This window comes from Durio zibethinus, chromosome 2, assembly GCF_047325235.1.
Source record: "Durio zibethinus cultivar Kanyao isolate XHJ-2024 chromosome 2, ASM4732523v1, whole genome shotgun sequence".
In the NCBI taxonomy this organism is placed as follows: domain Eukaryota; kingdom Viridiplantae; phylum Streptophyta; class Magnoliopsida; order Malvales; family Malvaceae; genus Durio; species Durio zibethinus.
In genome coordinates, this window is record NC_143163.1 from 6088114 (window position 1) to 6102317 (window position 14204).

At 35.8% G+C, this 14204-nt stretch overlaps 1 protein-coding gene and 1 pseudogene across 3 annotated transcripts; one reads left to right on the forward strand and one right to left on the reverse strand.

Moving 5' to 3' along the window:
• Window positions 1-5273: 5273 nt before the first annotated feature.
• LOC111308339 (beta-ureidopropionase-like) lies at window positions 5274-8238 on the reverse strand (annotated as a pseudogene). The gene is made up of 6 exons (XR_016330095.1): window positions 8004-8238; window positions 7433-7540; window positions 6647-6835; window positions 6340-6566; window positions 6045-6269; window positions 5274-5760 (listed from the first exon to the last, which is right to left on the reverse strand). The product of XR_016330095.1 is annotated as a beta-ureidopropionase-like (transcript).
• A 282-nt stretch (window positions 8239-8520) lies between these two features.
• LOC111308340 (vacuole protein) lies at window positions 8521-10828 on the forward strand. 2 transcript variants are annotated; one of them, XM_022906660.2, is made up of 6 exons: window positions 8521-8832; window positions 8920-9015; window positions 9108-9165; window positions 9422-9531; window positions 9929-10009; window positions 10521-10828. In XM_022906660.2, exons 1-6 carry the CDS (start codon window positions 8638-8640, stop codon window positions 10584-10586), a joined length of 606 nt encoding a protein of 201 aa, XP_022762395.2. In that variant the 5' UTR covers window positions 8521-8637; the 3' UTR covers window positions 10587-10828. The 2 variants fall into 2 exon arrangements, with proteins under 2 accessions (XP_022762395.2, XP_022762397.2); XM_022906662.2 differs by having other exon boundaries at window positions 8523-8832; window positions 9108-9148; window positions 9414-9531.
• Window positions 10829-14204: the final 3376 nt, after the last annotated feature.

The following is a 14204-nucleotide window of genomic DNA, read 5'->3' on the forward strand; positions in this document are numbered from 1 at the left end:
TTATTCTATGAATTCTATTACCGAGGTGACTGTCCTCGATTTTGTCCCTAAAAAGGTCAGTAGTTTTATAGTCTCTTTCACTAGTATTTGTTCATTCTTAAATCTCATCAGGGTTATGATGGTTGGTTGCAACTGATTTTTTTTAAACCTATTTTTTCATGATGATATAATACATGACATTGGTTGAACTCTTATTATTGAATATGATTCTTTTGACCATATAATGATACACCATAGCTGTGATTATTATAACATCATCATAGAAATGCTGCATTTCTTCTAAGTCTTTCGAGCTGAATGAGATCAATTCATCTTTCCATTTTTTTTCTTTGCTAAAGAGCTAATGTCATTATCATACTTGGGTTAGACATTTTTTTGGTCGAGGTTAAGCTCCATCCAGTAATCACATTAATCATTTCGATAATTAGCCTATTATTGTTAGGTTAGCTTTCTTCTTATCTTTACTAATCTCCTTAGGCTTTTTTTTTCTCTGACTTATCTTTCTTATCTTTTGTGAGCTCTTTTCAATCTTATATGTAATTTGATTTGGTCTACTTTTGTCTTCTTTGGTCCATAAACTTTCTCGTCTGACCTTTTCTAATCAAAGCTTTAATCTTATTTTTAAGGTTAACACAATCCTCAGTATTATGGCCTACGTCCCTATGAAACGCATATCTTTTGGTTGGATCCCTCATCGTATTCTGCCTTAGTGGCTTTGGCCATTTGAGCTTTAAATTTCTCTTGATTTGCATTAGAATCTTCTATCGAGAGGTATTTAGTGCAGTATAATTTCTTTCTTCATTAGGGCTCATAGCCTTATATCATTTTTTTTCTTGAAAGAAAATCATAAAAATCTTTACCTTTCTTGTGATCGAGGAGGGGGAATGAGCCTTTCTCACCTTGATCACTGAAAAAAGGATGAGCTTCTCTCACCTACATTATTTCTTATTATAGCTTTAACATTTATGTATTTTTTAGCCACAAGTAGGACGTCAGCTAAAGTCTTATGTGGTTTTAATGACAAGGTCAGCTTTAAGTGATTTTCTCTATCATTGAGTCCACTTGTTAAGGTGATTACAACAACTGATTGTTTTAGATTTTTCATTTATAGAGCTTTCACGTTAAAACATGTGACATAGTTTTTTAGGGATTCATTACAACCTTGGTGGGTCGACATTAAGTTTAACGTCATTTTTTTAAAAAATTTTTCAACTACTTATGAATCTGGACAAGTATGAATGGTTGAGCTCCTTGAATATCGTGATCAACCTCAATTTTAAATTGCTATACCAAAATCGAGCTATGCCCTTAAGGGTAGTAACAAGGCCTTTACACATAAGAGCTTTATTTGTACCTTGCATCATCATGTTAGTCCTATAAAGTTTTAGATGATTGAAGGGATTAGAAGTACCATCGTAAGCTTCTAAGATTGGCATTTTGAAACCTTTTAGCTCTGTCGATCTCTTTGGTGAATGACGAGATCTCTAAAAATTTGAGGTTATCTTCAAAAGCTATTGTTTTCGCCTTTAGCTCTTTCTCCATAGCTTGCATCCAAGCTTTTAAGTCTTTGTTTGGTTGAGGATCTAGGTTAGTTTGTTTTGATTGTTGGGTCATGACACGTGTTGAGTTATGACTAGGGTAGTGGTGAGCAAGAGTGTCATGTTCTTTTTCTATTAAGGCTGAAGAGGCTTCCTCCTCTTCATAACTTGGTTGCCTTTTCACAACTTCTTAGCTAGAGGTAATTAGGTCGGGAACCTTCGAAGCTTGGAGTAGGGTTATAGTCTGTAACATCTGTTTGGGAGCTTATATTTGCTTGATTAGAGGCTGGAACTGCTTCATGGTTGGACTAGCTTATTGTAAAATAGGTTGGTCCAAGTGTTAACTATTATGTGTCTCTATTTTGATAAGAACGACCATCTTTCCTTTTTCTAAAGTTTTCTTCCTAGGTAACATTGTTTTGTTCTCGGCTAATGAATCGGAAACACTTTACCTAGCGTGCCAAATGTTTGTGTTGAGCTTTGATGTGATGATATTCCTGAATGAACAAAAGCAGAAAAAGAGTGATCAAATGCATAGGCAAAAAGTGTCCTCTATGTTTGCACTCCGACACAAAAGTTAGAATCAAGATGAAGGAGGTTAAAAAAAAAGAAAGATAAAGGGTCATGATAAGATAGAACTTGGGATTATAATGCCTGAATACTTATATTTATAGATAAGAGGTAAAAGGTCAATAGGGACCAATAATGACATGGTCGAACTGATGTAGCATTGAGTGTGTGAGATCGACTTGACATGTCAAGTTTGCAAAAATGTCCAAAATGCCCCTGGTTGTCTGTCAGGGGCCCTTCATGAAGAAAAAAACCATTATACCCTTTAGACTACTAAATGCCCCCAACACTCACTACCTTTTCACCATTGTTGGACTATTGCTTGGTGATTAATCAGCATTATTAACTAACGTTTATGGTTTTCTTAAAGTTAATCACTCTTTCACTATTTAAGTTAAAATAGATAAGCCAACTGACCTTTGGATCAATTGACAATAATATTAGAGTTAGCACTTAATTAGAGATTGTAGATCCGAAGTAGCTTATACACGAAATGTCACGAGATGTCATCTTCAAACAAATAAGTATAAAAAGTAGGGAGTTCGAAGATATATTAGAATTTCAAAAAATGTTAAAACATATCAAATAATCTTTCCTTTCTGGTGTGCATATATACCTACTTGCATGCTTGCAAACTTATATATGGGCCTATATATATGTGTCAGCGTATGTAATTTTGTTGATTGACCTTGAAAAGCTCTTCATTTTTCTTTTATTGGTATTTGAAGTCATCATAATTGAATTTTGATTATTGAATTTAAAAATATAGATTATATAGCTTTTGGCGATAAACACAAAGATTTTTATGTTCATGTTTAGCTGGCATTGTTTGTAGTTGTAAATATGTCATTGGAACATACATTAAACTAAATTGTGAGTGCTAATCACTTGGTTTTTGGTGTACAGACAGAAACCTTTCTGTTTGAATTACGTTGAGACTGTTGTGGGATTGAAGAATTTATGGCTTAGTTCCAAAAACTATTTCTGTTACCAAACAATGTTTGGCGAAGAAAGATACATAGAATATTATGATAATTAAATTTCATCCATCAAAGTGAAACAAATGTCATCACTCAATACGACCATATATTAGCATCAAGAACAAGTTTTGTGAATGCAAAATTTTCTCTCCAGGAAAAAGGAATCATTAAACAGTGAAAACAAAAGAAAAATGTCTTCTCTACCCGAGAATATTCAATCAAAAAATGCAAAGAGTGATCGCCCTTGTGCTTTTCCACCCCTACCCCAGGAAGATGATTCTGAAATGACGTCCTTTTCAATAGAATTGCCACATGAATCAAGAGGCGCAGAAGGTGGCTACACAATTTTTTTCCTCCAGGGCCTCAGCTTGACGATGAAATCTCCTCCGAGTTTTGTCCATCACAAGCCGATGAACCTGCTGAGAACGCCTGCGCCAATTACGCGAGACTCGCGTTCCTTGCATTAGTCATTTCATACAATATCTTAACATATGATCTTCCTTCACCAACGGTAGAGTTAAATCCAAAGTCATTCGCCATATCCAACTTCACCATCTTCTACACGAGACTGGCGGCCGATTGGGAATTAGATTTCATATTCGGATGCCAACACCGTGACTACAACTTGACATCCGGATATGATCGCACACGGATTTACTATGATTAAATTAAGGGCTACATCTTTTACAATAATGAAGATCATGATGACCTCCTTTCAACAGTTTCCGTTGAGCCTAATTTTAACTTGGGAGCAAAGGAACATAAAATATTGCAGGTGAAATTTGGGAATACAGGATGGGAAGGCAACCAACTAATTGTAAAAAAAGTTGTTAGTGAAATAGGTAAGCAAATCGAACGTAGAATCTTGCGTTTAGGTGTGAGGTTAGATTTATGGGTTAAATACGAGTAATGGGGATCATACTGGAAAAGTAGTCTTCTGGAAGTACCGGATTCATATTTTTGGAATCTACCGGTTGGGATGATGCCTGAAACAGGAAGGGAGAAATTGATTCTTAGTAGGCCTAAAAAATGCCTTGAATGAATAGTTTGGATATTTACTTTACTGTTCATAGAAATTACACCATGTAATTTTTGTTGAAGTAATTCCATGATCAACTCAAAAGTTGAAAATTATCGAATCTTAAAGATTTCATGTTCAAGTCCTATCATGAGCAAATTTGATCAAACTTTATGTTAGGATTTATCCCACACACAGATTCTACTAGGAACAACACCTAACCATAATTCTCCCCATGCTTGAAATGTGGCCGGAAATTCTCTCTGCAAGGAGAAATGCCCTTTTTCTGTCTGGAATAGATATTCTGTTCTCCATGAGCTGTGAGCAGATCGGGAAACAGCAATGGTTCGTTTCAGTCTGAAGGTTGATGTGAGGTATAAATCCAAAACGTTGGGGACAATATTTTGCAAATGCTTTACCCCATACGGATCATTATTGTTGGGATCTAATCTAATGGTCAAATTTGAGCCTGATATAGGAAATGGTACGTTCATCGATGGGGGACATAAATATTGTCCTTTTTTTTTCCTTCCTGATAGCAGTTCTGGCTCTAAACCAAATTGATCAAATTGCGTCCCTTATTGCTCTAGTGAAAAACCATAGGTGGAGTATAGGAATTCTTCATTCATCAAATTGGATGTTCTCTCCACTTTCGCGTTCCAAGGCATAAGAATTAGAATCTGCCTTTCATTTGGTGAAAAGTTTTCAGTTGATTCTTTGACTATGTACACTGTGTCATAGGAATAGAGTGAAATCAGAAGTTGCCGTGCAATATTCATGCCACTTGCACGCCAAGATTATTTCTCAGAATCTTCTTCAAGCCCCATACAAAAACATCATTACCAGCCTTGATGTTTTTCTTTAATTAGCTTCAACATTTATAAAGTAAATACATTAATATAGCCTTGTTGCAACTTATCCCAAGTAGTATTTGACAGTAAGAGCAAGAAGTATAATGGCAGTGAGAAGGAAAATTGGAGGAACGAAGATAAGGGCAAGAGCAATTCAAATGCACTTCTCTTCTAATAAGCGTTCTTTTCACTTCATTTTATAATTTTCACCAAGTGCCGACACCCGGATTCCTTTTTCTTCATCTTAATATCAAGGAAGTTAATGGAGTGGTCAGAAATTGCTAAATCTATTGAAGACAGAAAAGGGCACAAGTACTTACAAACGCAAACACAAAGAACTTAATTCTCATTGACGATTCAATATGTTGTTAAAATACAGTTGTCATTTTCACCTTCATTTATTCCCTTCATATTTGAGCTGCAACTAGTTCCAGGAACTTAAGAAGACTTCTTATGTAACAATGGATCAGAGATGACTTGGGATGCAAAGTCTGGTTTCAGATAACGGGCAAGCAAATCTGCCAATAACTCATATCTTGCAGTCATTCGGAACCCCCATTTGTCTTTCAGTTGCCTACAAAGGTTAAGATCCATGTCTGAGATAGCAGCCCATCCTTATAATGTGAGAGTGAGGGTATGCAGGAAGCATCTGGTGCTGAAAAATGACTAGATCCATAGAAATGCCCAAAATCTGGATGTTGTGGCTTTCCATCCCCTGAAGTGAATGGGTTGGGGAAAATCTCAGTCCCTACACAATTGATTGACCCAACAAAGTAACTATTTGCTATTGCAGCATTACGTGCCTGAAAAACAAAGGAATATTATGTCAAATTACTTTGTAGAAGACATTGTAGTGGTAGGCAGTAACTGATATAACGCTAACATCTATGTCCATATGTCGTATGCAATTAATAATATTAGATAAATGATCGTCTACTAGATCTGTATCACATTAAATCTTTTGATAACTTAGCATTATATAACTAAATAAACAGTCTCATGGCAAATTTTAGTCTCAATGAAAGCGTAATCTAAATCTGTAAAAGAAGCAGAACACATGTTTAAGTATTTGAAAAGAAAGAATAACCTCTATGGGCCACATAGGTTCACTAAGTTCACCAACTGTGGCTGATGGGTTGAAAACATTATCTGCACCATTCAAACCAAAAGCTAGCCAATTCAAAGGATGGTGCCTTCCATTACATATATTAAAAGCAATCTTCCCATAAGCAGTCTCAAATACAGGATGTCCAGTATTTCCTTCCATATAATACGTGCTCTCATTGAAGTCCCCAACTCTAGGAATATGGTTCTGCCAGAAGCCACAGTCAACAAAAATTCTAGTAACAAAAACCGAAACCCAGATAAACTACTGCATTTACCTTACGATGCTTGCCTATTATGTTGCCATGATTTCCAATTATAATAGCAGTATTCCAGAGTCTCTCCATGATTTGCATCCCCTTCAAGAATTGGGCTTATAATGACCTATGTTATGCTTGCGTGCAAATTCTTGAAGAAATTGTGTAGATTCTCCGTTAACAGGCTCTGCAAATTCATACCACCTCTTTTCCCGTGTACAGAAGGCAAATGGCGTCATCCATGCTTTCTGAACTTACATCATATAAGTTGTTAATAGGGACTTTCAGAATAATTAAGCATCAATTAAAAAAATTTTTTTGACCATACCTGCAAGCATAGTATGTTGACTCCTGAAGCACCTACAACATCAATTATTGGTCCCAATTTCTCAAAGATAGCCTTTTTCTGGTCCAAAAAGGGAGCAGTTGTTGGAAGAGCTATAGAGTTTTGAACAAGACCAACCCTTACCACCCGAGGTTCTCTCAACAACTCTTTGTCAGCAGAAAAGCTGAAAGCCTGGAATGATTTGAAATGGAAAAGCACATAAAACTGTCTTCTCAGAATAGGCTGTCTTCTAGGATATACTTTTATTGAAATGATAAAAGATAACCCAAGTAATAACTACAAGTCTGCTCAGATTAGGTCTGTGTAAGATTAATTTTTGTAATGAGAAAAGGAGTGATTTTCAACCTTTTAGAGAAGGTAGCTTGAATGAAAATCAACATATTTTCAAGGAAATCCTGGTAGTAGAAAAATTAGACATTGAAACTATTCTAATCACATTTTCAAAATGGGTTAATTAGAAATTGGAAAGAAAAAAAAAAGGAAATGTTTTTGATAGAAAATTCAGAACAATCTATGACACAGAATAACTAACACTGCTAAAGACTGAGTAACACAATCTTCAGTTCTCTTCAAAATATGTGGAAATGCCTTGTATATCTAAAGTGTTCAAAACATAAATTATTCCTTCCCTTTGATGGTTTTCTAGGAGTATCCAGGTTTCAGTCAGGCCAACCCTTTGGTTGTTATTTTCTGATATTAATGAACTGGACGATGAATCTCTGTATTGACCAATCCATTATAACACAGTTAAATTGGAAAAATATGCACCTGAAGGTCAAAATCATGTTTTGAAAAGAGGGATTTAGCTGATTCAGGGAGAACAATAGTTTCAAGTGCTCTTCCGCAATTCAGCCCCAGAAGCAACCGGCTGACTTCATGTAAATAAATCATATGAACGCAAAATTCCAAAGATTGTTACTTTTATCAGCATTAAGATCAGTACATTTTAACTTTTAATAGGCAAAAGACATGTTATTTGTAAAATATTTACAACTTCTGAGGATCAATTCCAATGATCATTTCAGTGGCACCCAGTAATCCAAATTACAATAACTAATCTAATCATAATTGACAATTTGAATTGGATTTCCTGATTATCAACACATGTTGATCCAATCAAAGCCACAATTCATCCTTTTTCATAACCAATCCAATAACAAAATAATAAAAGGTATAAGTTACTAAAATAACAGGCAACATTGGATTTTGTCAAGTGCAAGGTCAGTATACTATCTTGTCAAACCAGATTAAAACACCCCAATTCAATCAACAAAGTCAAGACATATAAATTACAACCCAGAAACGAAAAGGGGTTGAAAAGTTCGGCAAAGAGAGAGACCTGGAAGATTTGAGGATCGAGATTTGCGCTCAAGAGTTGGTCAAGCTAGTCATACTCACAAATGGATCCATCTTTAAAGCTTTGCTTCTCTTCTATTCTTCCATTTTCTCTCTCAATTCCTTCACTTTTCTCCATTTCTGAGTTGCAACAACTATGATTTTTCTCTTCAATTCTTATCAATTTGCTTTGGACAATAATACAGTATATGACTCAAAAACAAAAGATTAGCTAATTGGTTGGTCGGTCTGCTTTTTAAAAGATTAGCTAACGTATCACACTGACTCACTGACACTGACGTCAAGATTTTAGTTAATTATGAACCGTCGATTACTGATCGTTTTTTATCAGATGAAATCTGACAGTGGCAGAACTGTCTTTAGTCTGCGGACCCCATTTTAACAAAATCAAATGGATTCAGTAACGGTGGAACATGGATTACCGTCAGGTGTCGGGAGTTCCATTCGACAAAGACACGTGGCAGTTGAAGCTGACTGCCTTGAATAGCAGGTGAAAGTATCCCGCTTTTCGCCAACGAACAACAACTGAAAAAGGATTTCCCATAGTATTAGAGATGCGAAAAATGCTTCAGTGATTTGCTAGGGTTTTTTATCCAAAGAGAAAGGGTAAACAAAAAATGGCGAGAAATGGAGATCCAGATGGCAGCGAGGGAGTACTTCCGCGAGCGTCTTCGAACGGGAGAGTAAGAACTGGACGCGACCCCTTCTTGATGGTGTGCAGATGCTTTAGCCTTATAACCGCTCTAACTGCGATTCTCTGCATTGCCGTCAACGTTCTCTCTGCTGTTCGCTCTTTCAAGAACGGATCCGATGTATGTATAATCCATTCCTTTTTTTTTCTTTTACTTTCTTTTTCCCTGACCCTTTTTTCTTTCTTTATACAAAAAAAAAAAAAAAAGGTTTTTGATGGGATTTTCCGGTGTTATGCGGTTGTAATTGCCTTCTTTGTGGTTATAGCGGAGACTGAATGGGGCTTCATAATCAAGTTCTGGAAGGTTCGTTTTCTTCTTTTGGTTGGGATTTTAACCAATTTATACTCTCAAGGATATATCATCAAATGTTGAATCTTTTGATTTAAAAACGGCAGGTTTTGGAGTTCTGGGCCGGTAGGGGTATGCTGCAAATCTTGTATGTCTTATATTGCAGTAAGATTTTTCTTGTTTTTCTTTTCTTTTCGCTTTTATATTCTCCAAAAATATCAATACTAAACCTTAAAAAAGGAAAAGGAAGAGAAAAGAAACAAAGGATTATTTGCCGGTAGAGAACAAATGCTGTAGTGCCCAAATTTTTAGTGTGTGATATACTATCTTTTGTGGAATGATCTCTCTCTGTCTCTTTATTATTATTATTTTTTTGGTTTATTCTTTCTGAAATTGTAATTGTTTCTTTTCAGTGTTGCAGTGATGACAAGAGCTTTCCCTGATTATTCCGAAAGCCAAAAGGATCTTGTTCTTCTTCAGAACATAGCAAGCTATATGCTCCTTGCGTGTGGTTTAGTCTACGTTATTTCCGTAAGTTAATGGACTTAATGTTTATGTTGCTGTGAGAATTTATAAGCTAAAATCGACTTAGTCCTTCTAGTCCAACTGCGCTGGTATAAATTAAAAGGATCATTCTGGGAGGTCAAAGGAAATACTTTCCAAGATTGATTCATAATTCAAACAATTCTAGATCCTTTTCTTCTATATAAATCACAAATTTACTTTGATCTTTTCTTCTACTGAGCTTTGACTTTCATTATATCTATCTATGGGCTGTCTGATTTAACATTGTAGTCTAGTTTAGGTTTGTTTTTCACTTTCACGTGTTGATATAATATCGTTTGGGCTGGAATTGAGGCAGCGCTGTGACTTGAGTTGAATTTCTGTTTAGTGATTTTAAACCTTGATTGTTTCAACAATTTATCAGGGACTCTTATGCATTGGCTTTCTCAAACGCTCGCGCCAGCAGAAAGAAATTACAAGGGAACAAGCAGTTAAGGATCTGGAGGTAGGCTACGAGTGTCCAAATCAGGCCTTTGGTCTACATCTTGCCTTCGTGATTGTTTCTATTTATTTTCTTTGTGATGCTAATGTTTAGCCTTATTATCAATTATGGATGTCCGGTCATGCTATGAATGCTTCTTTTGGGATTCAAGGCTCTTTAATCACGTGCACAGATCTTCTTAAGTTGACAAATAAGAGAACGTTATTATGGTGCATTGCAAGTGATTGTCATAAGAAATTCATCAATAAACACCTTTACATGATGGATAATGGAGGTTCATGTCAGTCTATTTTTTCTTTTATTAGTTAAAATGTAGCTCCTTCAGGTCAACCTGACCAGTTGGAGGTTAGGTGGAGATCTTTAATTTGGTATTGAATTTGTATTCGTTAGAGGTCCATGGTATGAAAGTATTATAGTTATCAATTAATTTTATCACCAAATATGTTATTTTTCCAAATAAAGAAAATGGAAAGGAAAAAGAAAGTACCATGATCTCATTGACTTTCATCTGCAGGACTTGGAGCGGCGTAGAGAAGAACTTGAACAATTGCTCTTGGCAGATAGGGTTTTAGAGAATTAGTGTGATTAGCCCAAGGGGCACTTTTTGTTTAAGTTGCCAGAGACAAGGGGCCTGAAACCGAGAACAGTTCAACTTTATGATGTTTATACTCTTCTCTTTTCTGATGTTTTCTCTCTGTTTTGCTTTTTTGAAGTTGGATGGTAAGCAACAGCATATTTCGTGTAAAGTTGTGTAGTTCATGTCAAAAAGCAATTCTTAATTCTTTTAGATTGCTATATCAAGTAATTTGCTATCATTTCTAATTCAGTAGCCTTATTTTGTCTGGCTTATATGTTTGTTCTTTGTTTGCTGATATTGACATTGTATGTTAAAAATAATATCTGATGCTTTCATATGCATTTTGGGCTGATGGGTGAGAATAGCATTGCTGGAAGGCTGGTAAATCAATCAAACTAAAATTGCAGAATGTGAACGTAAATGTGTTTCCAATTTACTGCTTCCCAGTTAATTAAAACATGTTGCAATGCTGGTTCAATCACTTTTCCGGCCAAAGATCTTGAAACCATTGAGGCAAATGACAATGCAACCGATGCCGCCAGGTAGAGGACAGAAGTGAAAAATGTTAGTAGATAGCTATCAAATTTGCAGTACTGATTTTCAAGAATTTTTTCCTGAAGCATCTTCTGGTACACTGACGGGAAAAACATCATCAAGAATGGTTTCATTGAAGTCACCCCTCCTGCCAAAAAAAAAAAGAAAACTTGGTTAACAACAAATTTTACCAGCTTGATCTAAAATATGAATACCACTTATCACAATCTCCAAAATCCAATGCCAACCTGACATTCCGAAATCAGAACCAAAGATAAAGCTCCCATGGCTGCAACAAGAGAACTTTCCGTCACTAAAACGGTTACACCACCTTCATATTTATCAAGGTGGGGATCAAAAGCCCTTGATCTCATTCTGCCAAGAGTTGAGTTTCTTTTTAGCCCTCGCCAAATTCAAGGCATCACTGATTCTTCTTACTTCTGCCTTCTATCTTCATTTTTTTTGGGTCCACGATGGCCCGAATACCAAATGAAGTTCAGCCTTGCAAACGTTTTAAATGGCCTTGTGTAAACGATATATTGTTTTCTTTTTAAATTGAATGAGATAGGTGCAAAATCATCAGAATCGGCATTCAGACATTTCTTACTGACAAAGCTCATCAGTCTTAAATATTTTTCATATACAGGCACTGAATTTTGGAAACATTTCTTACTGGCTTCTAAAAGCGATACAATAATTTAGAAAAGAATGTTGATGTCCTGAGATTATAGACCAGGAGTGAACATGCGAGAAGACTCATTTATGTGTAACTTGTTTATAAATTTCCCAACTAGGACATTATATCCCCATTTATTCGGTAATAGTAGCATATTGCAAGTTCAGCAGATAATCGTTCATAAAATAAAAAAGAACCAGAAAAAAAATTTAACTTTCATTCCCTGACAATAACAATGGTTGAATGGCTCAACGGATGGCTATTGAGTTCCCAGAAGAAAGTTTCTGCACTAACAATTGTGTGAAATTCCTGACCGATTGATACACTCCTGACCTGAATCACTATGAAAGGCAACATTCAGTAATTGTATATTTCAAAAAAATATCCACTTAATTTTGGAAAATAATCTTGATTTCTGTTACCGTAAACCAAGGAATACCGTATAAGAACACTCATTTCTGGTTGTTCTCAGAAGAATTTGAATTTTGAGAGTATTTTTGAGTCACTTGGGCTTGTTCTTCTCTGATGCATTTTGATTTTTAGTGAATTCTGTTAGCCCTCGTCTCAATGCTTCAAGATTAACCCCATTATCAACATATATGCTCGTGACTCCCATCTTAGAGACCTGCCATTGTCATTAAAGATTATGCTAAGTGAAATAACATGCCAGCCCTTCCCAATAACCATAGCAAAAGAATGGGTAGAGAAGGTTCTTACAACCTCAATGCATAAATGTAAAGGGCCAAATATCCAACTCCATGAAATAAAAGCAAGTGACCAAGCCAAAAAAAAAAAAAAAAAAGGCAAAAGGAAAAGATAGGAAAAGCCATTCTTACAGCTTGTATGCTCCTATCCTCATCATAAATAACAATAATAATAATAATAATAATAATAATAAAAGCATTGAGTTGAAGGGAATTCCAGTCCTTGAGCGAATTCTCCGGAAATGATCTGTCTTGTGTCTCCAGCTGGAAAAAATCTCCTGAATGGTCCAATGACGAGTAAATAATTGTCGTGTGATAGCAACATAAAGGAATGATTACTATTCAATTATTATTAAATTCAAGTCTTTGCTATCAGAAATGTGTTGACAAACAAACCCCAAATCAGGTTATTAATAAGCAACAAAAGACCAACTTTGCGTATATGAGCAACTTTGAAGGATCATAGCAGAGAAAGATCAAAGGGAAAAAAATGAAGAAACTAATCTATCAATGGAAGTAAATTAGTTCTATCAGATCATAAGCTTCATTTCATTAATTTATAGGCTTCAAAAATACAAAAGTTTGTTTAACTTGTAGACACCCAATTGGGTCCGGCCCAGATCAATTGGGCCTGGCCCAAATGGGTAAGCCCAATTCAATTTTATCTTGTATTCTTTTTTCTTCTTTTCTTCTTCTTTTGTATTTTATGTATTGTATTATTTATTATTATTATGTATTAATATATGTATATATTTATTTATTTATTTTTTGTTAGTATTTATGTGTATTTTATTATTTATGTATATATATATATCTTTTTTATCATTTTTATTTTATTCATTTTTGTATTTTTACTTATCTAATTATATATCTGATATATTTTTTTATTATTATTTATCCTATAATATCTGCTGATTTATCTTCTCTAATTATCTAGTTTTTTATTTTATTTGATTTTGATTTTGGAGGGCTGAGATTGAAGGCTGAATAATCCCATTGGAAATGGGAATTCAATCAGAAGAGTCCAGTGAGATTCAAAGATTGAATTCCCGTCCAAGGAGGAATTGGGATTGATCAGGAACTCCTGATCAATCCCTATAAAAGGGACTCTGGAACAGAATGCAAGACACACAGAAAACAGTAAGCAAAGCTACTGATTTGAGAGAAAAGGAGGCGTATAGGAAGCTAGAAAAAGTTTAGGAGTGTTCTGGGAGTGAGAAAAAATTTTTAGAAATTTTTGGCGAAAATTTTTTCTGGAAATTTCTGGGAAATTTCCAGATTCCGGCAAAAATTCCGGCGAAGTTTGAATTTTCCGACGAAAATTCCGGCCAACCTTGAAGTTTCCGGTGACCTGCCCAGTTTCCGGCGAAGAATCCCAGAAACCGGCAATCTTCCGACCAACTTTCGGCGAAATTTCCAGATTCCGATGACATTTTCCAGAATCCGGCACCGGTGTTCTTCAGTTTCTAAAGAGAAGAGAGAGAAAAAGGAAGAAGAGAGAGAGGGGGAGGAGCGTTCTGTCGAAAAACGGAGGAAGGTGCCTTTTATACCCTCCCAAAATGACGTCGTTTTGGCTTTAAGTTAACCAGGGGGATCCGCGCATTTTGCCGAACCCGACCCGACCCGAGCGTCGACCCGCTTTCCTGACCCGCGCGTGCTGCCCCTCCTCCGAGCCGAGCCGAGCCGAGCTGCGATCCGAGCCGCTCC

Excerpts from the sequence above, each read along its gene's own strand:
- LOC111308340 (XM_022906660.2), top strand. The coding sequence starts at position 8,638 with ATGGCGAGAAATGGAGATCCAGATGGCAGCGAGGGAGTACTTCCGCGA. Across the intron at positions 8,833-8,919 it reads CTTTCAAGAACGGATCCGAT|GTTTTTGATGGGATTTTCCG; the intron begins GTATGTATAATC and ends AAAAAAAAAAAG. Across the intron at positions 9,532-9,928 it reads GTTTAGTCTACGTTATTTCC|GGACTCTTATGCATTGGCTT; the intron begins GTAAGTTAATGG and ends ACAATTTATCAG.